Source organism: Mobula birostris, chromosome X (genome assembly GCF_030028105.1).
Source record: "Mobula birostris isolate sMobBir1 chromosome X, sMobBir1.hap1, whole genome shotgun sequence".
NCBI classification, from domain to species: Eukaryota; Metazoa; Chordata; class Chondrichthyes; order Myliobatiformes; family Myliobatidae; genus Mobula; species Mobula birostris.
In genome coordinates, this window is record NC_092402.1 from 79,343,297 (window position 1) to 79,370,044 (window position 26,748).

The following is a 26,748-nucleotide window of genomic DNA, read 5'->3' on the forward strand; positions in this document are numbered from 1 at the left end:
ATTCACTACCAAAAGAAGAACCAGCTCTAGTTCAAATGAAGATGAGTTCAACTCTGAGTACAGTACAAGTAAAAAAAGAAGTAACTTGCATTTATGTGGCGCTGCATCATGTCCCTTGAATGTCCCACAGCACATCACAGCCTGTAAAACTGCTTTTTCAGTGTTGTCGCTGTTATTCGGTGATAGCTAGTTGGTGCACAGCAAGATCCCATTAGCAGCAAATTAAGTTAATACGCATTGAATTTTGTTTTGATGATGAAGGAAAGAAGACAAAGAAAGTAAAAGAGAAAACAATCAATCACACATTCCAGTCCTTTCAAAGAAATTCCACAATTAGCTTCTGTCCAGAATAAGAGGTAAGTGACTGAACAAGGACAAGGACAGTTAATGTGTAGTCTTCTGGCACTGCAGGCTTAAACAACTGAGGAAGTATGCTGCAGTGACACTTCCGTGTAAAGCCACAATACGAAGCAGAAAAAAACTTCTAAAACTCAAAACAAATTTTAGATGAAAGTGCTGAATATCCTTATCTGTAAATCTAATAATGCCCATATAAGGAAACTAGAGGTCTATGGGATTGTTTCAGATATAGTTAACAAAAGGCATGCTTCTCTGCTATAAATTGTTGAATGTAGCATCCGTAACAAAATAGAATGACAGAATCATTGCCGCAAAGTAACTATTTGATCCATTTATCTCATGCCAGCATCTTTTAAAAATAGGGCAATTCAGACTTTTCCCACAGACTTGCAAATATTCTTTTCTTTCAAGCCCTTACCTATTTTTCTTTGAAAAATCCAGTTCTGAGTCTGCTTCCACCACTCGTTCAGGCAGAAAATAATCACCACTACTCCTTGTGTGAAGGTGCTCTTTATGTCACCTTTGTATCCATTGCCAGTCCCTATCGATCTCCACTACTCTAGTTCTTGACCCTCCAATCAAGGGAAATGCTTTCTCTTTATTCATTTAGTCTATACCCTTGCTGATTTTGAAAACTTCTGTCAAATCACCTCTCAAATTTTTCTGCACTGTGAAGAAACGTGCAAGTTTCTTTATTCTATGCACTTAACTGAATTCGCTCATTGCTAGGAAATGCCTTCCATACCTTCTCTAAAGTCTTCACAAAATTCATAGGGTGAGGTACCCAAAATTGGGAGGCAGTTCCCAGCCACGACTGAACCTGCTTTAGGCAAGGGTTCAAAACAACTTCTTTGCCATTGTACTTCAAGTTCCCACTTTCTCATTCTGACCTGCCATCTTTATAGATTTGTGCTCAAATCTCCCTCAAAACTACGTCACATTTTTGTGTGTTACATATTAACAAATTTGTATAGGAAATAAAACATTAATGCAATGCAGGATCTGCTAAATCTATAGCTTTCATTCCGGAGACCCTGGTGCATTTGGTGAATATCGGGCAAAGAACCCAGATTTACACTTTGGTGGTCAGTACGGGATGCTATTCTTATAATTATTAGTATTGTCTCAGTGGCTACAACATCCACATACAAACAAGGGCTTTGTAACAGAGCTGTGAAGCTTGCTAAAGGAAACCTTCCTTGGTATGTCCCAGATTGGAGTTGGAAATCCTATTCAATAGGTATCTATACAATAATTTAATAGACCATATTTTCCTTGGGCCCCTGCTCCCATTTCCACACAAAAGTCCTCAGTTCATCTGTTGTTCGATCTCACCCCATCCAGCAATCTGCAAATTCCATTCCCTGCTAAAGCCTGCCACTGCACCACTTGCCAAACTCCAAATCAATCCCACTATTAATCTTAACCACCAGCAAACCCATCACAACCTCTAGATCAAATACTAACAGCCTCCAACTACAACCCTAACTAGATAATTCAACCTCAGCAGATCATTTCCCTCCAAAATCCGTAACTCTGGACCCTACACTAAAGATGGTCAGGTTCCCCATCCTTAGACTTGGCTATCTTCTTTTACCAGCCCAGTTCCCTCTTCACATCTGCTGGTTAATAGTTGGCCGGTGGTGTAGTGGCATCCGCACTGGACTTTGAGGCGAGTCGTCCTGGGTTTGAATCTAGCTGGCTTCTTGCACGCTTTCCATCTGTGCTGGGCTGAGTGTCGAGCTAGCAACTCAGCCTCATCAAAAAAACTGACAAATACTAAAGAAATGGCAAGTTTCCACAAGGTGCGGAAAGGAACAACTGCTGGCTAACTCTAACCTGAGACCAGTGAGATCTTGCCCTAGCCCAAGACCTAATCCATTTTCATATCACCTACCCTCCTTCAGAAAACCTACAGACATCTCTTCAAAACCTGGTAGCATGTAGTTTACAGCCAGCCAGTCTGTCTAGTACCTTGATCTGAACCTCTGTATGAAGAGTAGCATGTTGGATACCACAGCCACCTAATCCATCTTGTTTGAACAGTAGATCAATTTTCTGCAAAGAGATTGTAAGATCAAAGGCTTGAATGAAAGTCAAGTCAAATAAAGCCTAAAACTGTCAACAGTTCAATCTGCGAATACAGAACTTGTCCTACGTTGTTCAGTGGTTGGATATTGTGGTGAGGCTGAACCCACACTCTACAGAAATAGAGCAAACTTAAATCTGGTGCCATACTATCCACTGGCAATGACACACTCATACCGTTCCTCCTAGAACATATAATGAAACTATCCAACTTGGAAAGTCTTAAAAACCAGCCCTGGTTATGAAAACCTTTAAGGAACCAACAGAAGAATATTAGAAGATCATTCAGTACATCAAGCCTATAAGATATTGGCCAGTTTACAGATTCTCCAACTATTTTCCTCAGTTGCATAAGCCTTCATGTTACAGTCTAACAAGCATTTACCAACATGCTTTTGGGAGTTTTTCAAACTTCCATTACTCCTTTCCAAAAGCATGCTTTCTTACATCACTCTTTAAAGGACTGGCTTTAATTTTAAAATCTCATTAGATGAAATAGTCCCTTCAACACCTGGTTAAATCCTTTCATTATATTAAGCACGTCAAGTAGATCGACCCTTGTCATCCTACTTTAAGATGCTAGTATGGACGAGAGGAAAATAGTAACAATAAAACCAGATCTTCTCCCAGTCCGTAAGACTACTGCCACCACATAGGTCTCATCACATAGGAAGCGTCAGTAGCGCTATACTGGTTACCTTTTAACTTGTGATGTAAATGCACTTTATTATTGGTTAATTCATTTGTGGTAATATTACTTTGTGTTGTGCATGTGAGTTATATGTACTGTGTGTGTGCACCTTGGTCTGGAGGAATGTTGTTTCATTTGGTGGTATACAAGTGTATAGTTGAATGACAATAAACTGAACTTGAATGTGCAAAATGTCTTTAACCTATGATATTTATATTATATATAAAGATACATATACAACACAATTTGCAGAGGATTAACGCATGAATTGCTTGAACAAGGAAAATAACCTTCAAAACCCAACTGGGGAAAATTACGCAAACACAAGCAAATCTGCAGATGCTGGAATTTCAAGCAACACACACAAAAAATGCTGGTGAACGCAGCAGGCCAGGCAGCATTTATAGGAAGAGGTACAGTCGATGTTTGGGGTTGAGACGTCGACTGTACCTCTTCCTATAGATGCTGCCTGGCCTGCTGCTTTCACCAGCATTTTTTGTGTGTGTTGGGGAAAACTACTTTGGAGTTAAGAGCAAAATGGACATAATTGGTTCAGCTGTCCATTAAGAAGATTTTCCAAGGTTTATTTTTATTGAGATATGCATAAAATCAGAATCACAGTTAGATTTATTATCTTTAACATATCTCGTGAAATTTGTTGTTATGTGGCAGCAGTACAATGCAAGCCATTAAAGAGTTACCATAAGTTACAAAAAGAAATAAAATAAATTATGTAAAAAAGGAATAGTGAGGTAGAGTTCATGGGTTCATGGACAGTTCAGGAGTCTGCTGACAGAGGGAAAAAGCTGTTCCTAAATTGCTGAGTGTACATCTTCAGGCACACATTAAACTGAAAGCAAAAACAGAAGACTGAAGGTTAGAATGTTCCTTTCATGTCAAAGGAGATGTTAGGGTCATAGTCATAGATAAGTACAGCACAGAAACAGGCCCTTTGGCTCATTTAGTCCGTGCCAAACCCTTTAAACTGCCTACTTCCATCACCCTGAACTGGGACCTTAGCCTTCTGTACCCTGAATATCCATGTCCCTATCCAAACTTCTCTTAAACGTTGAAACCAAGCTCGCATTCACCACTTGCGTTTGCAGCTTGGTCCACAGTCTCACAATCCTTTGAGTGAAGAAGTTACCCCTTGTGTTCCCCTTAAACTTTTCACCTCTCACACTTAACCCATGACGTCTGGCTGTAGTCCCACACAACCACAGTGGAAAAAGCCTGCTTGCATTTATCCTGTCTATACCCCTCATAATTTTGTATACTTCTATCAAATCTCCTCTCAATCTTCTATGTTACAACGAATAAAGCCTTAACCTATTCAATCTTTCCTTATAACTCAAGTTCTCCAGTCCCACAAATTTTCCTGTAAATTTTCTCTGTACTCTTTCAATGTGAGGTGGTTCATTTTGGTAGGTCAAATATGATGGCAGAATATAGTATTAATGGTAAGACTCTTGGCAGTGTGGAGGATCAGAGGGATCTTGGGGTCTGAGTCCATAGGACACTCAAAGCTGCTGTGCAGGTTGACTCTGTGGTTAGAAGGCATACGGTGTATTGGCCTTCATCAATCGTGGGATTGAGTTTAGGAGCCGAGAGGTAATGTTGCAGCTATGTAGGACCCTGGTCAGACCCCACTTGGAGTACTGTGCTCAATTCTGGTCGCCTCACTATAGGAAGGATGTGGAAACCATGGAAAGGGTGCAGAGGAGATTTACAAGAATGTTGTCTGGATTGGGGAGCATGCCTTACGAGAATACATAGCTTGGGTGAACTCGGCCTTTTTTCCTTGGAGCAACGGAGGATGAGAGGTGACCTGATAGAGGTGTATAAGATGATGAGAGGCATTGATCGTGTGGATAGTCAGAGGCTTTTTCCCAGGGCTGGAATGGCTAGCATGAGAGGGCATAGTTTTAAGGTGCTTGGAAGTAGGTACAGAGGAGATGCCAGGGGTAAGTTTACTTATGCAGAGAGTGGTGAGTGCATGGAATGGGCTGCTGGCGAAGGTGGTGGAGGTGGATACAATAGGGTCTTTGAAGAGACTCCTGGATAGGTACATGGAGCTTAGAAAAATAGAGGGCTATGGGTAACCCTAGGTAATTTCTAAAGTAAGGACATGTTCAGCACAGCATTGTGGGCTGAAGGACCTGTATTGTGCTGTAGCTTTTCTATGTATTTATGTTTTATTTATAACTTTCTTATTTATGTTTTGCCTATCCAAGTGCCACTCTGTTCATTGATACTTTTACAATAATATTATATCACTTTCTTTCAGAATGAATATTTGTATTTTTAAACTTGTTCACAGCCTTAACTGAAATTGTTACTTGATAATAAACTAACATTTTTTTTTAGCAATATTATATAATATCCTGCGTTTCTTGTGGGATTCAGACAGTGAGCAGGACTAGGAAACATCCTAGTGAAGCTGTTTCCTGCACTCCTCTATTAATCTTCTGACAGGCACACTTTTTACAGAAGAAAGATGACTTTCTCATTAATCCTCACTGCATATCTTTGACTCACACAAGTGACAAATTCCAGAGAAAGCTTAGCCGAGGAATACGCTTGAACAACATTCACCAGTTCCTCTCCAATGGAGGAGAATTATTGCAAAAGATTAATGTAAACCTGAAGATAAATGCGGATGGCAGTTTGCCTCCCAGGTGCCAGGGCCAGGGACTCAGGGATGTTTCTGACCACGTCCACGATATCCTCAAGGGGAAACGTGAACAGCCAGAGGTCCATGGTATGTATAGGTACCAATGACATAGGTAGGAAAATGGAGGAGGTCCTGAAATCAGACTACAGAGAGGTAGGAAGGAAGTTGAGAAGCAGGACCACAAAGGTAGTAATCTCGGGATTGCTGCCTGTGCCATGCAACAGTGAGTTGGAGGCGGAGGATAAATGTGTGGCTGAGGGATTGGAGCAGGGGGCAGGGATTCATATTTCTGGATCACTGGGACCTCTTTTGGGGCAGGAGTGGCCTGTACAAAAAGGGCAAGTTGCACTTGAATCTGAGGGGGACAAATATCCTGACAGGGAGGTTTGCTAAGGTGATTGGGGAGAGTTTAAACTAGAATTTCTTCAATACTTTCTTCACCACCCTATCCACATGAGATTCCACCTTCATAGTTCCCTGAAGGTGGAATCTCATGTGGATAGGGTGATGAAGAAAGCTTTTGGTATGCTGGCCTTTATTAATCAGAGCATTGAGTATATGAGTTGGGATGTAATGTTGAAATTGTATAAGGCATTGGTAAGGCCAAATTTGGAGTATTGTGTACAGTTCTGGTCACCAAATTATAGGAAAGATGTCAATAAAATTGAGAGAGTACAGAGGAGATTTACTAAAATGTTGCCTGGGTTTCATCTCCTAAGTTACAGAGAAAGGTTGAACAAGTTAGGTCTTTATTCTTTGGAGCGTAGAAGGTTGAGGGGGGACTTGATAGAGGTGTTTAAAATTATGAGGGGGATAGATAGAGTTGACGTGGATAGGCTTTTTCCATTGAGCGTGGGGAAGATTCAAACAAGAGGACATGTGTTGAGAGTTAAAGGGCAAAAGTTTAGGGGTAACATGAGGGGGAACTTCTTACTCAGAGAGTGGTAGCTGTGTGGAACGAGCTTCCAGCAGAAGTGGTTGAGGCAGGTTCGATATTGTCATTTAAAGTAAAATTGGATAGCTATATGGACAGGAAAGGAATGGAGGGTTATGGGCTGAGTGCAGGTCAGTGGGACTAGGTGAGAGTAAGAGTTCGGCACGGACTAGAAGGGCCGAGATGGCCTGATTCCGTGCTGTACTGGTTATATGGTTATTGTTGGGGGGTGGGAACCGAACTGAAGAGACGGAGAAAGAGGCAGTTGGCTCACAAATAGAGAAAGCTTGTAGACAGTGTGAGAGGGAAGATAGTCAGGTGATAGAGAAGGGATATGCTCAGACCGATGGTTTGAGATGTGTCTATTTTAATGCAAGAAGCATCATGAACAAAGCGGATGAGCTCAGAGCATGGATCAGTACATGGAGCTATGATGTTGTGGTCATTACAGAGACTTGGATGGCTCAGGGGCAGGAATGGTTACTTCAAGTGCCAGGCTTTATATGTTTCAGAAAGGACAGGGAGGGGGGCAAAAGAGGTGGGGGCCTGGCACTGTTGATCAGAGATAGTGTCACGGCTGCAGAAAAGGAGGAAGACATGGAGGGATTGTCTACGGAGTCTCTGTGGGTGGAAGTTAGAAACAGCAAGGGGTCAATAACTCTACTGGGTGTTTTTTATAGACCACCCAATAGTAACAGGGACATCGAGGAGCAGATAGGGAGACAGATTCTGGAAAGGTGTAATAATAACAGGGTTGTCGTGGTAGGAGATTTTAATTTCCCCAATATTCATTGGCATCTCCTTGGAGCAAGGGGTTTCGATGGGGTGGAGTTTGTTAGGTGTGTTCAGGAAGGTTTCCTGAAACAATATGGAGATAAGCCTACAAGAGGAAAGGCTGTACCTGATCTGGTATTGGGAAATGAACCTGGTCAAGTGTCAGGTCTCTCAGTGGGAGAGCATTTTGGAGATGGTGATCACAGTTCTATCTCCTTTACCATAGCATTGGAGAGGGATAGGAACAGACAAGTTAGGAAAGCGCTTAATTGGAGTAAGGAGAAATATGAAGCTATCAGGCAGGAACTTGGAAGCATAAATTGGAAACAGATGTTCTCAGGGAAATGTACATCAGAAATGTGACAGATGTTCAGGGGATATTTGTGTGGCATTCTGCATAGGCACGTTCCAATGAGACAGGGAAAGGATGGTAGGGTACAGGAACTGTGGTGTACAAATGCAGTTGAAAATCTAGTCAAGAAGGAAAGAAAAGCTTATGAAAAGTTCAAGAAACTAGGTAATGATAGAGATCTAGAAGATTATAAGGCTAGCACGAAGGAGCTTAAGAATGAAATTAGGAGAGCTAGAAGGGGCCATGAGAAGGCCTTGGCAAGCAGGATTAAAGAAAACCCCAAGGCATTCTACAACTACGTGAAGATCAAGCAGATAAGATGTGAGAGAATAGGACCAATCAAGTGTGACAGTGGAAAAGTGTGTATGGAACCGGAGAAGATGGCAGAGGTACTTAATGAATACTGTGGTTCAGTATTCACTATGGAAAAGGATCTTGGTGATTGTCGGGATGATTTAGAGTGGAGTGAAAAGCTTGAGCATATAGACATTAAGAAAGAGGATGTGCTGGAGCTTTTGGAAAGCATCAAGTTGGATAAGTCTCTGGGAACGGATGAGATGTACCCCAGGCTACTATGGGAGGCAAGTGAGGAGATTGCTGAGCCTCTGGCAATGATCTTTGCACCATCAATGGGGACGGGACAGGTTCTGGATATTGGAGGGTTGAGGATGTTATTCTCTTATTGAAGAAAGGGAGTAGAGATAGCCCAGGAAATTATAGACCAGTGGTAGGTTGATGGAAAAGATCCTGAGAAGCAGGATTTATGAACATTTGGAGAGGCATAATATGATTAGGAATAGTCAGAATGGCTTTGTTAAAGGCAGGTCATGCCTTAAGAGCCTGAATGAATTTTTTGAGGATGTGACTAAACACATTGATGAAGGTAGAGCAGTAGATGTAGTGTATATGGATTTCAGCAAGGCATTTGATAAGGTACCCCATGCAAGGCTTATTGAGAAAGTAAGGAGGCATGGGAGCCAAGGGGACATTGCTTTGTGGATACAGAACTGGCTTGCTCACAGAAGGCAAAGAGTGGTTGTAGATGGGTCATATTCTGCATGGAGGTCAGAGACCAGTGGTGTGCCTCAGGGATCTGTTCTGGGACCCCTCTCTTCATGATTTTTTATAAATGACCTGGATGAGGACGTGGAGGGATGGATTAGTAAATTTGCTGATGACACAAAGGTTGGGGGTGTTGTGGATAGTGTGGAGGGCTGTCAGAGGTTACAGCAGGGCATCGATAGGATGCAAAACTGGGCTGAGAAGTGGCAGATGGAGTTCAACCCAGATCAGTGTGAGGTGGTTCATTTTGGTCAGTCAAAATGATGGCAGGATATAGTATTAATGGTAAGACTCTTGGCAGTGTGGAGGATCAGAGGGATCTTGGGGTCCGAGTCCATAGGACGCTCAAAGCTGCTGTGCAGTTTGACTCTGTGGTTAAGAATGCATACAGTGCATTGGCCTTCATCAATCGTGGGATTGAGTTTAAGAGTCGAGAGGTAATGTTGTAACTATATAGGACCCTGGTCAGACCCCACTTGGTGTACCGTGCTCAGTTCTGGTCGCCTCACTACAGGAAGGATATGGAAACCATGGAAAGGGTGCAGAGGAGATTTACAAGGATGTTGTCTGGATTGGGGAGCATGCCTTATGAGAATAGGTTGAGTGAACTTGGCCTTTTCTCCTTGGAGCGACGGAGGATGAGAGGTAACCTGATAGAGATGTACAAGATGATGAGAGGCATTGATTGTGTGGATAGTCAGAGGCTTTTTCCCAGGCTGAAATGGCTATCACGAGAGGGCACAGTTTTAAGGTGCTTGGATGTAGGTACAGAGGAGATGTCAGGGGTAAGTTTTTTATGCAGAGAGTGGTGAGTGCATGGAATGGGCCGGCGATGGTGGTGTAAGTGGATACGATAGGGTCTTTTAAGAAACGCCTGGATAAGTACATGGAACTCAGAAAAATAGAGGGCTATGGGTAACCCTAGGTAACTTCTGAATTAAGTATATGTTCAGCACAGCACTGTGGGCCAAAGGGCCTGTATTGTGCTGTAGATTTTCTATGTTTCTTTGTTTAAATTTGGCAGATAGGGATTCTTACTTAATTTACCTTATTTGGATGTGTTGCTTTGAAAATAATTAGCTAAATAAATGTTCAAATATATTAAGTTTTCATTATTTTTAAAGCAATATCTGAGTGTCAGATACCTACACAAAAGCAGTGTTCTGAAAGTTTTTCAGTGGTTTCATGGGCAGGGTTTACTCTGCACTCCCATAATATCACCACTCCAGCACCATCACTAACAAACATAGCCATGACACGTGATTTAAATGGAAGATCCTTTGTTTCAGCAGGCCTTCATTGCATTTGGTAGAGCCAGACGAGGTAAGTACAGAGCTGGGTGACATAGTTCGCAGTGAGCAGAGACAGCTCAATGGTGTTTATGGGACCCAAAACTGTTAACATAGAAACACAGAAACCCTACAGCATAATACAGGCCCTTTGGCCCACAATGCTGTGCCGAACACGTCCTTACCTTAGATATTACCTAGGCTTACCCATAGCCCTCTATTTTTCTAAGCTCCATGTACCTATCCAGGAGTCTCTTAAAAGACCCTATTGTTTCTGCCTCCATCACCACCGTTGCTGGCAGCCCATTCCACACACTCACCATTCTCTGCGTAAAAAATTTACCCCTGACGTCTCCTCTGTACCTACTTCCAAGCACCTTAAAGCTGTGCCCTCTCATGCTAGCCATTTCATCCCTGGGAAAAAGCCTCTGACTATCCACATGATCAATGCCTCTCATCATCTTGTATACCTCTATCAGGTCACCTCTCAGCCTCCGTCGCTCCAAGGAGAAAAGGCCAAGTTCATTCAACCTGTTTTCATAAGGCATGCTCCCCAATCCAGGCAACATCCTCATACATCTCCTCTGCACCCTTTCTATAGTTTCCACATCCTTCCTGTAGTGAGGCAACCAGAACTGAGCACGGTACTCCAAGTGGGGTCTGACCAGGGTCCTATATAGCTGCAACATTACCTACGCCACGCTGTATTGTGAAATGAATAAATAATGTGCCTCAAGGCAGCAAACACCTCCTCCTCTGTAATCTGTACGCGGTCTATGAACTCACTGCTGCGTTTCCTCACTTCTACAGACTCAGTGTCCTTCTCCTGAGTAAATACAGATGCAAAAAATCCAATTAAGATCTTTCCCATCTCTTTCAGCTCCATGCATAGATTATCAATCTGATCTTCCAGAGGACCAATTCTGTCCCTTGCTATCCTTTTGCTCTTAATTGTAAGCCCTTAGGATTCTCTTTCAACTTGTCTGCTACAGCAACCTCAAACTGTCTTTTAGCCCTCCTGATTTTCTTAACTGTTCTCTTGCACTCTTATACTCAAGCATTTCATATGTTCCTGCATGCCTATACCTGCTGTGCATCTCCTTCTTTCTCTTAACCAGAGCCTCTCAAAAACCAAGGCTCTCTAGACCTGTTATCCTTGCCTTTTATTCTGACAGACACATACAAACTCTGTACTCTCAAAATTCCACTTTTGAAGGCCTCGCACTTACCAAGTACACCTTTGCCAGAAAATAACCCCTTCCAATCCACGCATGCCGGATCCCTTCTGATACTACCAAAATTGGCCTTTCTCCAATTTAGAATCTCAATCCGAGGACCAGACCTATCCTTCTCCATAATTATTTTGAAATTAATGGCATTATGATCACGAGGTATCAAGAGCTCACATGCACACATTTCTGTCAACTGCCCTGTCTCATTCCCTAACAGGAGATCTAGTATCGCACTCTCTACTTGAGATGTTGATGTAAGATTAAAGAAACTTTCCTGAACACATTTGACAAACTATTCCATCCAGTCCATACAGTATGGGAGTCCCAGTCGATATGTGGAAAGTTAAAATCACCTACTGTCACAACCTTATGTTTCTTGCAACAGTTTGCGAGAATCTCTCTGCAAATTTCCTCCTCTAGATACTGTAAGACCATAAGACATAGGAGCAGAATTAGGCCATTCAGCCCATCGAGTCAGCTCCGCAATTCCATCATGGCTGATCCTGGATCCCATTCAACACATACATCTGGGCCTTCTCACCATATCCTTTGATGCCCTGTCTAATCAGGAAACAATCAATTTCTGCCTTAAATATACCCACGGACTTGGCCTCCACCGCAGTCTCTGACAGAGTATTCCACAGATTCACCATTCTCTGGCAAAAAAAAAATTCCTTCTTACCTCTGTTCTAAAGCGTTGCCCCTCAATTTTGAGGCTGTGCCCTCTAGTTCTGGATACCCCACCATAGGAAAGATTCTCTCCACATCCACCCTATCTAGTCCTTGCAACATTCGGTAGGTTTCAATGAAATCCCCGTGCATTCTTCTAAATTCCAGTGAGTACAGGCCAAAGCTGCCAAAGGCTATGCAAATGTTAACCCCCTCATTCCCGGAATCATCCACTTGAACCAATTTCCCCCGGGATCAATAAAGTATGACTATGACTATGAAACTCCTCTGGACTCTCTCCAATGACAACATATCCTTTCTGAGATATGGGGCCCAAAACTGTTGACAATACTCCAAGTGTGGCCTGACTAGTGTCTTTTCCCAATCCTGTTTAATCTTAGATAAAGGACGCTTGTCCCATTGTAATAATAACTTATAAATTCTTCCAATAGAACCCTTAATCAAAGGATTCATACTCATAATAGTATCTAAGAGGTCAGCCTCCAATATGTAAGGAAAATTACTTATATATTTTTGTAAAAGATGTCTAACTTGAGGGTATTGCAGAAAGTGTGAGTATGAAAAAGAATATTTATCAATTAATTTTTCAAAAGACATCAATCTATCTTCTTTAAATAAATCCAAAAAAGTATTAATACCTTTATTTTTCCAAAGTAAAAAAACTGGATCACTCAAAGAAGGCTTAAAAAAGTAATTTCGATAAATTAAACTACAAAGTTTAAATTTTTTAAGATTAAAAAAATTGCGGAACTGGAGCCAGATTTGTAAAGAATACTTAACCACAGGATATAGGTTTAAATTAACAACTTTAACTAATTGCATAGGTAAAGGAGCTCCCAATAACGAGGTTAAATAAAACTGTTTTACAACTTTCAGTTCCAGATCTACCCAAATTGGCCGATCACTCTTATCAACCCAGTATAACCAAAGAGTCATGTATCGCACATTAACAGCCCAGTAATACATTCTTAAATTAGGCAAAGCGAGACCTCCATCCTTTTTCAATTTCTGTAAGTGGCATTTACTAATTCTTGGTCTTTTATTATTCCAAATAAAAGATAAAATAATAGAATCAATCCGATCAAAAAACTTCTGAGTCAAAAAAACAGGAATATTCTGAAATAAATGTCTTATAAAGGCTCAGCATAATCTCCTTGATTTTATATTCTATTCCCCTTGAAATAAATGCCAACATTGCATTTGCCTTCTTTACCACAGACTCAACCTGTAAATTAACCCTCTGGGAGTCTAGCACGAGGACTCCAAAGTCCAACTGTACCTCTGATGTTTGAACCTTCTCCCTATTTAGATAAGCAAACACCAGGAAATCTGCAGATGCTGGAATTTCAAGCAACACACACACACAAAAAATGCTGGTGAATGCAGCAGGCCAGGCGCATCTCTAGGAAGAGGTACAGTCGACGTTTCAGGCCGAGACCCTTCGTTCGTCAGGACTAACTGAAAGAAGAGCTAGTAAGAGATTTGAAAGTGAGAGGGGGAGGGGGAGATCCAAAATGATAGGAGAAAACACGAGGGGGAGGGATGGAGCCAAGAGCTGGACAGGTGATTGGCAAAAGGGATATGAGGCTGGAGAAGGGAGAGGATCATGGGACGGGAGGCCTAGGGAGAAAGACAGGGGAAGTGGGGAAGCCCAGAGGATGGGCAAGGAGTATAGTGAGAGGGACAGAGGGAGAAAAAGGAGAGAGAGAGAAAAAAATTATAATTAATAATAATAAATGAATAAATAACGGATGGGGTACGAAGGGGAGGTGGGGCATTAACGGAAGTTAGGGAAGTCAATGTTCATGCCATCAGGTTGGAGGCTACCCAGACGGAATATAAGATGTTGTTCCTCCAACCTGAGTGTGGCTTCATCTTGACAGTAGAGGAGGCCGTGGATAGACATATCAGGATGGGAATGTGACGTGGAATAAAAATGTGTGGACACTGGGAGATCCTGCTTTCTCTGGCGGACAGAGCGTAGGTGTTCAGCAAAGCGGTCTCCCAGTCTGCATCGAGTCTCGCCAATATATAGAAGGCCGCATCGGGAGCACCAGACGCAGTATATCACCCCAGCCGACTCACAGGTGAAGTGTCGCCTCACCTGGAAGGACTGTCTGGGGCCCTGAATGGTGGTGAGGGAGGAAGTGTAAAGGCATGTGTAGCACTTGTTCCTGTTACAAGGATAAGTGCCGGGACGGAGATCGGTGGGAAGGGATGGGGGGGACGAATGGAAAAGGGAGTTGCGTAGGGAGTGATCCCTGTGGAAAGCAGAGCGGGGGGGGAGGGAAAGATGTGCTTAGTGGTGGGATCCCGTTGGAGCTGACGGAAGTTACGGAGAATTATATGTTGGACCCGGAGGCTGGTGGGGTGGTAGGTGAGGACAAGGGGAACCCTATTCCTAGTGGGGTGGTGGGAGGATGGGGTGAGAGCAGATGTGTGAAACGGGAGAGATGCGTTTGAGAGCAGAGTTGATGGTGGAGGAAGGGAAGCCCCTTTCTTTAAAAAAGGAGGACATCTCCTTCGTCCTGGAATGAAAAGCCTCATCCTGAGAGCAGATGCGGCAGAGACAGAGGAATTGCAAGAAGGGGATGGCATTTTTGCAAGAGACAGGGTGAGAAGAGGAATAGCCCAGATAGCTGTGAGAGTCTGTAGGCTTATAGTAGACATCAGTAGATAAGCTGTCTCCAGAGATAGAGACAGAAAGATCAAGAAAGGGAAGGGAGGTGTCGGAAATGGACCAGGTAAACTTGAGGGCAGCGTGAAAGTTGGAGGCAAAGTTAATAAAGTCAACGAGCTCAGCATGCGTGCAGGAAGCAGCGCCAATGCAGTCGTTGATGTAGCTATGGAAAAGTGGGGGACAGATACCAGTATAGGCTTGGAACATGGATTGTTCCACAAAGCCAACAAAACGGCAGGCATAGCTAGGACCCATACGGGTGCCCATGGCTACATCCCTATTTAGATAGTAGTCCACACTATTGTTCCTTTTACCAAAATGCATTGTCGTACATTTCCCAACACTGTATTCCATCTGCCACTATTTTGCCCATTCTTTCAATTTATCTAAGTCTTGCTGCAATCGCATTGCTTCCTCAGCCTCAGCCTACCCCTCCACCTATCTTCGTATCAGCCACAAACTTTGCCACAAAGCCATCAATTCCATTATCTAAATTACTGACAAACAGTGTGAAAAGTAGTGGTCCCAATACTGATGCCTGAGGAACACTACTAGTCACCAGCAACCAAAAAGAAAAGGCCCCTTTTATTCCCACTCGCTGCCTCCTGCCTGTTAGCCATTCCTCTAACCATGCCAGTATCTTTCCTGTAATGCCATTGGACTTTATCTTGTTAAGCAGCCTTGTGTGTGGCACCTTATCATACACCTTCTGAAAATCCAAGTAAATGACATCCACTACCTCTCCTTTGTCCACACTGCTTATTATGTCCTCAAAGAACTCTAACAGACTTGTCAGGCAAGATTTCCCTTTACAGGAACCATGCTGAATTTGGCTTGCGTTACCATTAGTGTCCAAGTACCTCAAAACCTCATCCTTAATAATAGACTCCAACACTCCCCCAACACTGAGGCTAACTGGCCTATAATTTCCTTTATTTTGCCTTCCTTTCTTCTTAAAGAGTGAAGTGACATTTGCAATTTTCCAGTCTTCCAGGGCCATGCCACAATCAAGTGAAAGATCATAACCAATGTATCCATTATCTCTTCAGCAACCTCTCTCTGGACTCTGAGATGTAGTCCATCTGGCCCAGTCGATTTAATCACCTTAAAACCTTTCAATTTGCCTAGCACTTTTTCCTTTGTAATAGCAATGGCACTCACTCCTGCTCCCTGACACTCACAGACCTCTGGCATACTGCTAGTGTCTTCCACAGTGAAGGCAGATGCAAAGTACCCATTAAGTTCATCTGCCATTTCTTTGTCCCCCATTACTACTTCACCAGCAGCATTTTCTAGTGGTCCAATATCAACTCTCTCCTCCCTTTTACTCTTTATATAACTGAAAAAACTTTTGGTATCGTGCTTTATATTATTGGCTAGTCTGCCCTCATATTTCATCTTTTAGCTTCTTATAGCTTTCTTATAGCCTTTTGTTGGATTTTAAAAGCTTCCCAGTCATCCAACTTCCCACTCACTTTTGCTACCTTATACTGTATGCCCTTTCCTTGGCTTTTATGCAGTCCTTAACATCCTTTGTTAGCCATGGTTGCTTACCCCTGCCATTTGAGAACTTCTTTCTCTGTGGAACATATCTATCCTGCGCCTTGTGGAACATATCTATCCTGCACCTTGTGGACTATTCCCAAAAATTTCAGCCATTTCTGCTCTACCGTCATCACCACCAGTATCCTCCTCCAATCCACTTGGGCAAGCTTCTCTTTCAAGTCTCTGTAATTCCCTTTATTCCATTGTGATACTGATACTTGTAAGTTAGGCTTCTCCCTCTCAAATTGTAGTATGGATTAAATCATATTATGATCACTGTCTCCTCAGGGTTCCATTATGTTAAACTCCCCAATAAGATCTGGGTTATTACGCAACATCCAATCCCCGAGTAGGCTCAAGCACAAGCTGCTCTAAAAAGCTATCTCGTAGGCAGTCAACAAATTCCCTCTCTTGCGATCCAACACCAACCTGATTTTCCCAATCCCCTTGCATTTTGAAGTCCTCCGTTGCAATTGCCAATACCCTTATTACATGCCTTTTTCAGCTTGCTTTTCAATCTCAACCCCACATCTTGGTTATTATTTGGAGGCCTATATATGATTCCTATAATGTTTTTTTTTGCCCTTGCAATTTCTTAACTCCATCCACAAAGATTCGACATTCTCTGACCCTATGTCACCTCTTTCTAAAGATATAATTCCATCTCTTACCAACAGAGTCACACCACCGCCTATGCCTTCCTAACTGTCCTTCCGATACAAAGTAGATCCTTTGGTGTTAAGCTCCGAACTATAACCCGTGGACTGTTGGGTGGTCTTTGATGTAATCCTATTATTGTGGTCACCCCCATCTTATTCCTCAGTTCTACCTATAAAGCTTCACTAGATGAGCTCTCCAGATTGTCCTGATGGAGCACTGCTGTGACATTCTCCCTGACAGGTAATGACACCCCTCCTCCTTTAATCCTTCCTGCTCTGTCACATCTAAATCAATGGAACCCTGGAACATTGAGCTGCAATCAAGTCTCACTAATGGCTACAATGTCATGATTCCACATACTGTTCTATGTCCTAACCCATCCTCCTTTCCTACAATACTCCTTGCATTGAAATACACAACTCACAACATTCGAGCCACCATGCTCAACTTTTTCATTCCTGACTTTGTAAGTAGGCTTAACAACATTTTTCTCTACAACCACTCCACTATCTGTTCTGGCACTCTGTTTCCTATCCCCCTGCAACTCCAGGTTAAAGACCTACCCCACCCCCCTCCCCATGTAGCACTAGTCAAACTGGTTAATTTGGCCCATTGACCAAATTATCATTTAGCAGGTTTTCCTTAATTTTTCAATCTTTACTTTTCTACACTTAAATGGCAACAGTATCTGAGGTAAGGGCTGATGTGTTAATACCACCCTCCCAGTGGTGTTGCCCTCTGTTTTATGTTGCACCTCATTTACAGTGATATGACAGGATTAGAGAGAATGCTCTGGACATTCATGAGGTGATTACCAGCCCAGGAGCATTTAGAGACTGGCTAGGTGGCATGATGTTTCCCTCTGAAAAATGGAGGATAGGGCAGATGTATATGAGGCTTATAAAATTATGAAAGCCCTAGATAGAGTGGATATTTCTTTACAAAGCACAGATTTAATGTCATTAGTAAAAGAACTAGAATGGACTTGAAAAAAACATTTTTTTCGCCCAGAGGATGGGTAATGTGAAACTCACAGGCCATGTTACTGCTTAAACCTTCTTCCTGGATCCACTAGGAACACATGTCCTGCCTGACCCCAGGGGCAGAGCTCCCCCTAATTTATCTCCTGTGCTATTGTTCTGATTACTGATGGCAAAATTTACAGCAGATTTCAGGTTAATGTTTTCGAAACCATTACAAGTGCTTACAGCATTAATCCAATTTATCAACACAGGAACCAATTTAATTCCTTTGCAGATCTTTCATTGATACACATATATATTAAAGTTAGACCCTAACTGTTATGCTTGTTCTTAATAAAGACAAATTTAGCATGGGTAAAGAAAGCTACCACATTTATTAACAGTAATGGCTCTAGCTCCACAAGAGTGCCTGCCACCAGCTCACCCACGGCACTTCCAGTTCCAGGTGAACAGCCCGCATTGCACATTGGGAACTGCAGTTCTTGATCACATACACACATAATAACACACTAACCATTAACATACAAGTGCAAAGTATAATTCTTTTATTTGGAATTTTATGAGCCAGACTACTGAAAACTGAAATCAAACACTACGTGAACTTATTAGGAATTCCTTTCCTACTATTTAATCTATAAATATTCAAAGTAACTAATTTTAATGATGTATTACACTATTACCCAGAACTTCACTCCTGGTTAGCAAATATATGCAATACATCCTCAATCACACTCTGAGATGATACATCTAACACCACAAAGGATTTAGCCAGGACTCAGTGGTCAGATTGGAGATAGTGAAGGTGACCTCTATTAACTGCAAGGCAGTAGCCCTGTGCAACATGTTGGGATATCAGTTTGGCAGTAATAGTGTGAACTGATCGCACATTCCAGCCATTCCAAAATCTAATGTAGGTTAGGAATGCATCATGCACAGAATGATGGAAAACAGCCAAGCACCACCCAATTCTGATTCACCAGTTAGTATTCAATAGCATGGGATTTACCTATCCCATGCCTACCACATACCTTAACTTCACCAAGGTACATGGGTGTAATTGGAAAGACTAGATTTACTGCCGTGGCAGTGAATTGAATCATTTTTTTTACAACTGATGCAGTGCTGTGCTGTTAGGTAGAGGGCTTCAGGGTTTGGCTGATCGCTGCTGAATGACAATCTGTATTTCCAAATTGGAATAGCACATGATCTAGAAGGAGCCCCTAAGGACAGTGGTGAATCTGTGAAATTCATTGCCACGGACGGCTGAGGAGGCCAAGTTATTGAATATGTTTAGAGTGGAGATTGAAAGGTTCTTGGGTTAGTCAGGGCGTCAAAGGTTACAGGGAGAAAGGAAGAGAAATATGGTTGAGACGGATAATAAGTCAGCCATGGTAGAATGGTAGAGCAGACCTGATGTCTGAGTGGCCTGATTCTGCTCCTATTCATTATGGTCTTGTGATCTTACGTTCTATGCATCTGCCTCTCGTGTCTCTCAGAGAAGGAGATGTCAGATGCTGTAACTGAAAGAATCTCGGTGAGTTTCTCTGCACATCTCATCCAATGTACATTCTACACCACAGAGCACTGGTAGTGAAAGGAAGTTATATTCAGCGTGGTCAATGGAATGTCAATGAAACATAACCTTTGTCTACAGGGTGTCATCCTTCTTGAATATCGCCAGAATAGCAGACATGTAGGCTGGTGGGGAATGTACCTCCACACTCCCCTTGCACACCTTGCAGGGCAGACGTGTTTTGTGGAATCAGCAACTGAATTATTTGCTACAGAAATGTAGCTATGTATTGATGCTACTTCTCAGCTCCAGCAAGTTAGGTTCAATCCTGACCTCAAGTGCTATTTGCATTCGAGTATGCACATTCTCTCCATAACTGTCTGGGCTTCCCCCAAGAGTTCTGGTTCCCTCTAGTATCCCAAAGACCTTGGATCAATGGATGGCAAAGGAATCTGAGGGAAATTGATGGTCATGAGGGAGAAAGTGAGTTGCAGGATAATTGGGGATATAAGGAGAGAGGGAATGGCACACATGGGATTGCTCTGTTGAGAGCCAGAAGAAATTCAATGAGCAGAATGACCTCCCATGAGATAATATGTAAAATTTCCCATTTCTCAGAGCCATAAATATTCATTCAGTTACTCTTATTAAAGATCAGGTCAGGGTACCAATGGTGGGAAGCTTATCAATGATATTACAACCTAATATCAACGGCAGGTATTTAGAATAGATGAGCAACACTCACAACACGCTGGAGGAACTCAGCAGGTCGGGCAGCATCCGTGGAAAAGATCGGTCGACGTTTCGGGCCGGAACCCTTTGATTATGTCAATTCCAGTTTCCCCTCAATCCAAGTTCCTCTTCTTACTTCCCTATGACTTGTTGTCTCTTCAGCATTCATAAACCTCCCTGTAGTTTTTTTGCCACTTGTCTGCACAAAAGGGTAACTAGCCTACCAGCATGCCTTTGAAGCAACACTCACAACACGCTGGAGGAACTCAGCAGATCGGGCAGCATCCATGGAAATGATCAGTCGACGTTTCAGGCCAGAACCCTTTGTCAGGACTGTAGAGGGAAGGGGCAGAGGCCCTATAAAGAAGGTGGGGGGAGGGTGGGAAGGAGAAGGCTGGTAGGTTCCAGGTGAAAAACCAGTAAGGGGAAAGATAAAGGGGTGGAGGAGGGGAGGCAGGGAGGTGATAGGCAGGAAAGATGAAGAAGGAATAGGGGAAAACACAATGGGTAGTAGAAGGAGGCGGAACCATGAGGGAGGTGATAGGCAGCTGGGGGAGGGAGCAGAGTGAAGCTGGGATGGGGGAAGGGAGAGGGAGGGAGAGGGAATTACCAGAAGTTGGAGAATTCTATGTTCATACCAAGGGGCTGGAGACTACCTAGACGGTATATGAGGTGTTGCTCCTCCAACCTGAGTTTAGCCTCATCATGGCAGTAGAGGAGGCCATGTATGGTCATATCTGAATGGGAGTGGGAAACAGAGTTGAAGTGGGTGGCTACTGGGAGATCCTGTCTGTTGTGGCGGACGGAGTGGAGGTGCTCGATGAAGCAGTCCCCCAATCTGCGTCGGGTTTCACCGATGTAGAGGAGGCCACACCGGGAGCACCGGATGCAATAGATGACCCTAACAGACTCACAAGTGAAGCGTTGCCTCACTTCGTCGAGCACCTCCGCTCCGTCCGCCACAACAGACAGGATCTCCCAGTAGCCACCCACTTCAACTCTGCTTCCCACTCCCATTCAGATATGTCCATACATGGCCTCCTCTACTGCCCTGATGAGGCTAAACTCCAGCCCCTTGGTATGAACATAGAATTCTCCAACTTCCGGTAATTCCCTCCCCCTCCCTTCCCCTATCCCTATGTCACTCTGCCCCCTCCCCCAGCTGCCTATCACCTCTCTCATGGTTCCACCTCCTTCTACTACCCATTGTGTTTTCCCCTATTCCTTCTTCATCTTTCCTGCTTATCACCTCTCTCCTTCCCCTCTCCCACCCCTTTATCTTTCCCCTTACTGGTTTTTCACCTGGCACCTATCAGCCTTCTCCTTCCCACCCTCCCCCACCTTCTTTATAGGGCCTCTGCCCCTTCCCTCTACAGTCCTGACGAAGGGTTTCGGCCCGAAACGTCGACTAATCATTTCCGCAGATGCTGCCCGACCTGCTGAGTTCCTCCAGCGTGTTGTGAGTGTTGCTTTGACCCCAGCATCTGCAGAGTATTTTGTGTTTGGAATAGATGACTTTCTTCTGGCACATGTGACATGCAGTGTGTTTACTTCAATGAGACCAAGCCAGAATGCTGTTCATGTATTGATGTTCATGAACTACATTGCTTCATTGTCTGGATTACAAATGGAACTGTACATTATGCAAAAAGAACTGTCTCTTGTTCTGAACTTAAAATCAAGGTAAGGTCGTTGGTGAATCATTTGCCCTGAGGAACTCTCCTAACAATATATTAGGGCTAAGATACGCACTCAAAATGCTGGAGGAACACAGCAGGCCAGGCAGCTTCTGGCCTGAGTACAGTTGATGTTTTGGGCTGAGGCTCTTCATCAGTACTAGAGAAAAAAGATGAAAAGTCAGAGTAAGAAGGTGGGGGGGAGGTTAAGATAATTAGGTTACACCAAGTAGAACCATAACCATGTGCCTATGTTATAATCCAACCAGTAGAAATCTGCTCATATGATTCCACGGATTTCAACTTTTTGAGACCATACTCACAGTATTTGGATCCCAAGGACAGTCTATCTTTCCTCTGGAATCATGAGAAGCAGCATTTCAACCATAAGTTTGGAAGCTTAGAGTAAACAGAGGGGTATACAAGATCACAAAGGGTGTTGATATGTAATTAGATCAGGGGTTCCCAAGATGGGGTCCATGGACCCCTTGCTTAATGGTACTGGTCCATGGCATAAAAAAGCTTGGAAACTCCTGCATTTGAGAGAAGCTGGTACCTTTAAGCAGATGTTTTTAGTATCTCAGGGCATAGATTCAAAGTGATGGGCAGAAGACAAAAAAGGAATGGGAAGAAAACTTATATGTGTGTTTATGATCTAGATTTTCAAAAGAAAACAGGGTTAGAATTTAAGGGAAAATAATTTGCATGACACCAACTAACAGACTGTTCCACAATGATCTACTGGGAGTCTGTGGTCTGGGTGGCCTTTGCTCGTACTATAACAATTCTTTTGAATTCAAGGATGACACTATGGTAAGTTCTGGATTTGAATGGTTCTAACAGATACCCACATGAGCAATAGTCAGTATTGAAAAAGTGCACCCTGAGCTTTATTTAATCAAATAGGATAACTTGGGTTTTTAGTCAGTGTTGTTAGTGCATCAATAGACTGAACTGACTTTCTTTTCTGGTAATCTTTCAATTCCTTGCTTATTAAATAGATACAAGCCTCAAATTTCCAACATCTTCTCATAAAATAAAGTGTACATTTTAGGTATCAGTCTAACAAACCTTCTCCGAACTGCTTGCAATGCACTGAGATCCTTCCTTAAATATAGAGAAGAGTACTGTGCACAGCACTTTGGATGTGAGTTTTTCTAATTACCTGCTGAAATTCAATGAACCAGAAAGATCACCATTACTGACAGTCACTTGCTTTTATCCCAGATGCTCAATTATTGTATTTATATTCCCCAGGTTATGATGGAATACTGAATACATTCCTAGGTCAATAATTCAGATTTCTGGTTCAACTGGTTAGTAATATGACCTTCACAATATATTTTAATTGGATGCTACAGAAATCTTGAAATATCTTTATCTTCTCATATTTTAAGCTACGTTTTCTAACATTATGTTGAGATTGCAGGAAACATTTTATGCAACCTCACCTCTAGCCCTCACCTGGCTGGCAACCCTTTGGGTAAGGTTTGGCATTAATCCACCACTGTGTTTGGCTCTAAATGCTGGAACTGCTTCCCCAAGAGCACCAGTACCAGCAGTTTAAAAGGCAGCTCATTTTCCCCTTTTCAGGAGCAATTTTGGAAGGGAAATAAATTCTGTGTTTGCTAGAGATGATCATCTCCTGAGAAAAGAATAAAATAAAACGCATGGATCAACTGTCCCAGATGTTATCACAATGTGAGCTGGCAATATCGGAACCCAAGTGTGGAAGAAAGACAGACCCTGATGTAGAAACAGTGAAGAGAGTTTATTCATAACATTGGTAGCTTGGCCAAGTGACACCATTTGTTGTCATTTAAAGTTAAATTGGATAGATATATGGACAGGAAAGGAATGGAGGGTAATGGGCTGAGTGCAGGTCGGTGGGACTAGGTGACAGTAAGAGTTCAGCACGGACTAGAAGGGCCGAGATGGCCTGTTTTCGTGCTGTAATTGTTTTTTTATAATATAATTTTTATTGAATTTTCAAAATGAATACATGAAAAGATAGTGTCTACCCTCCCCCCTCCCCCCCCCCATATATAGTCCTACCTAAAAAAGAAGAAGAAAGGAAGAAAAGAGCCGCCTGGGTATTAGAAGGTTTCCACATGCTCCATGGAGTTCAAAATAAATTTGGTATAATTATTCGTTACTTTCCCCAAGGGACCAAGATCTTTATCGGAGCACTTAAATATGCCATCCTATCTTTTGTAAATAAGGGCGCCAAATATTCAAAAATGTTACATATTTGTCTCTTAAATTATAAGTAATTTTTTCGAGTGGAACAGAACTAGCCATTTCATTATTCCAACGATCCATACTTAAACACGAATCAGATTTCCAAGTAACTGCTATAGTCTTCCTAGCTACTGCCAATGCAATTTTTATAAATTCTTTCTGATATTTATCCAATTTAAGTTTCGGCTTTATCCCTTCAATATCACCTAATAGAAATAATACAGGGTTATGTGGAAGTTGAGTTCCAGTAATTTGTTCCAATAAGACTCTCAAATTTATCCAAAAGGGTTGAATTTTAAAACAAGACCAAGTAGAATGTAAAAAAGTACCAATTTCTTGATTACACCGAAAGCATTTATCGGATAGATTTGAATTTAATCTATTTATTTTTTGTGGTGTAATATATAATTGGTGTAAAAAATTATATTGTACTAATCTAAGTCAAACATTTATTGTATTTGTCATACTGTCAAGGCAGAGTCTTGACCAATTTGTTTCATCAATATTAATATTCAGATCTGTTTCCCATTTTTGTTTTGACTTATGGATTCCTTGTTTAATTGTTTGTTCTTGAATCAAATTATACATACAAGAAATAAATTTTTTAATTTTCCCTTTTTGAATTAAAGTTTCAATTTCATTAGGTTTTGGCAAAAACATTGTTTGACCCAGCTTACCTTTTAAGTAAGCCCTTAATTGAAGGTAACAAAAGAAAGTATTATTTGATATTTTATATTTATCCTTTAATTGTTCAAATGACATCAATATACCTCGTTCATAACAATCTCCCATAAATTTAATCCCTTTTTGGTACCAATTATATAAAAGTTGATTGTCCATTGTAAAAGGAATAAGTCTGTTTTGGAACAAAGGTCTCCTTGCTAATAAAGATTTTTGTATTTCATTATCAACATTTATCTTATTCCATAGATCAATCAAATGTATTAATATAGGAGATTCTTTCTTTTCCCGTATCCATTTAGATTCCCATTTATATATAAAATCTTCAGGTCTATTTTCTCCTATCTTGTCCAATTCTATTTTAATCCATGCTGGTTTTCGATCATCGAAAAAAGATGCAATAAATCTAAGTTGATTTGCTTTATAATAATTCTTAAAGTTTGGAAGTTGTAACCCTCCTAACTCAAATTTACATGTCAATTTTTCCAATGATATTCTTGACATTTTACCTTTCTAAAGAAATTTTCTCACACATTTATTTAACTCTTGAAAAAATTTCTGTGGCAATTGTATTGGTAATGTTTGAAACAAATACTGTAATCTAGGAAATATGTTCATTTTTACAACATTGACTCTACCTACTAATGTTATTGGTAGTATCATCCACTTGTCAAGATCTTCTTGAATTTTTTTCAATAGTGGTAAATAATTAAATTTATATAAATTCTTTACATCATTATCAAGTCTTATACCTAAATACTTTATTCCATTTACCAGCCATCTAAATTGGGTTGCTAACCGACATTGACTATAGTCTCCTTTAGTAAGAGGTAAAATTTCACTTTTATCCCAATTTATTTTATAATCTGATACCTTCCCATATTCATCCAATCTAGAAGATAATTTATGTAACGAACATTGCGGGTTTATTAAATAAATCAAAACATCATCGGCAAAAAGATTAATTTTATATTCCTCCTGATTGACTCTAAAACCCGTAATATCTGGATCAATTCTGATTAATTCTGCTAATGGCTCTATCGCCAGTACAAATAAAGCAGGTGATAATGGACAACCTTGTCTAGTTGACCTTTTTAACTGGAATGGTGTTGAAATTTGAGAGTTTGTCACTACTTTAGCCTTAGGGTTAGAATTTAAAATTTTAATCCAATTTATAAAAGATGTTCCTAACCCATATTTTTCTAATACTTTAAATAAAAAATCCCATTCTAATCTATCAAATGCTTTTTCTGCATCCAAGGCTACTACTATACTCTTCTCGTCCCTTTTTTGTGCCAAATGAATTATACTGAGTAGCTGAGTTACATTATCTGCCAATTGTCTATTTTTAATATATCCTGTTTGATCCATATGTATTAATTTTGGTAAGTATTTAGATAATCTATTCGATAAAGTTTTTGCTATTATTTTATAATCCGTATTCAATAAAGAAATAGGCTTGTATGATGTTGGTTTCATAGGGTCTCTGTCTTTTTTTGGTAAGACTATTACAATCGCTGTTGAAAAAGATTCTGGGAGTTTATGTGTTTTTTCTGCTTGACGTATTAACTCCATAAAGAGAGGAAATAATAAATCTTTAAACTTTTTATAAAATTCAGGTGGAAAACAATCTTCTCCTGGAGATTTATTACTTTGAAGTGATCCTAAAGCTTCTTCGACTTCTTTTAATGTAAAAGGCATATCTAATTCCTTCTGTTCTTCCGAATTCAATTTTGGAAGAGTTACTTGTGATAAAAATCTTCCTATCTCATTAACATCATTTTGTGATTCTGATTGATATAATTCAGAATAAAAACTTTTAAAGGTTTCATTTATTTCAAGAGGTTTATAAGATATTTTATTTGCCCTTGTTCTAATTGCATTTATTGTT

At 41.4% G+C, this 26,748-nt stretch overlaps 1 protein-coding gene across 6 annotated transcripts in view; it reads right to left on the minus strand.

The window, feature by feature from the left end:
• The window catches only part of LOC140191897 (rho GTPase-activating protein 27-like), a 272,124-nt gene that overhangs the window by 133,653 nt on the left and 111,723 nt on the right, over positions 1 to 26,748 (minus strand). Inside the window, exon 1 of one of the 6 annotated variants that reach the window (XM_072249737.1) lies at positions 90 to 325. The exons of the other annotated variants lie outside the window; for them this stretch is intronic. Within the exon in view, the coding sequence (XP_072105838.1) occupies positions 90 to 110 (21 nt within the window). The 5' untranslated portion in view covers positions 111 to 325. Of the gene's footprint in view, positions 1 to 89; positions 326 to 26,748 lie in introns of those variants that run through there. 6 annotated transcript variants of the gene reach the window in all.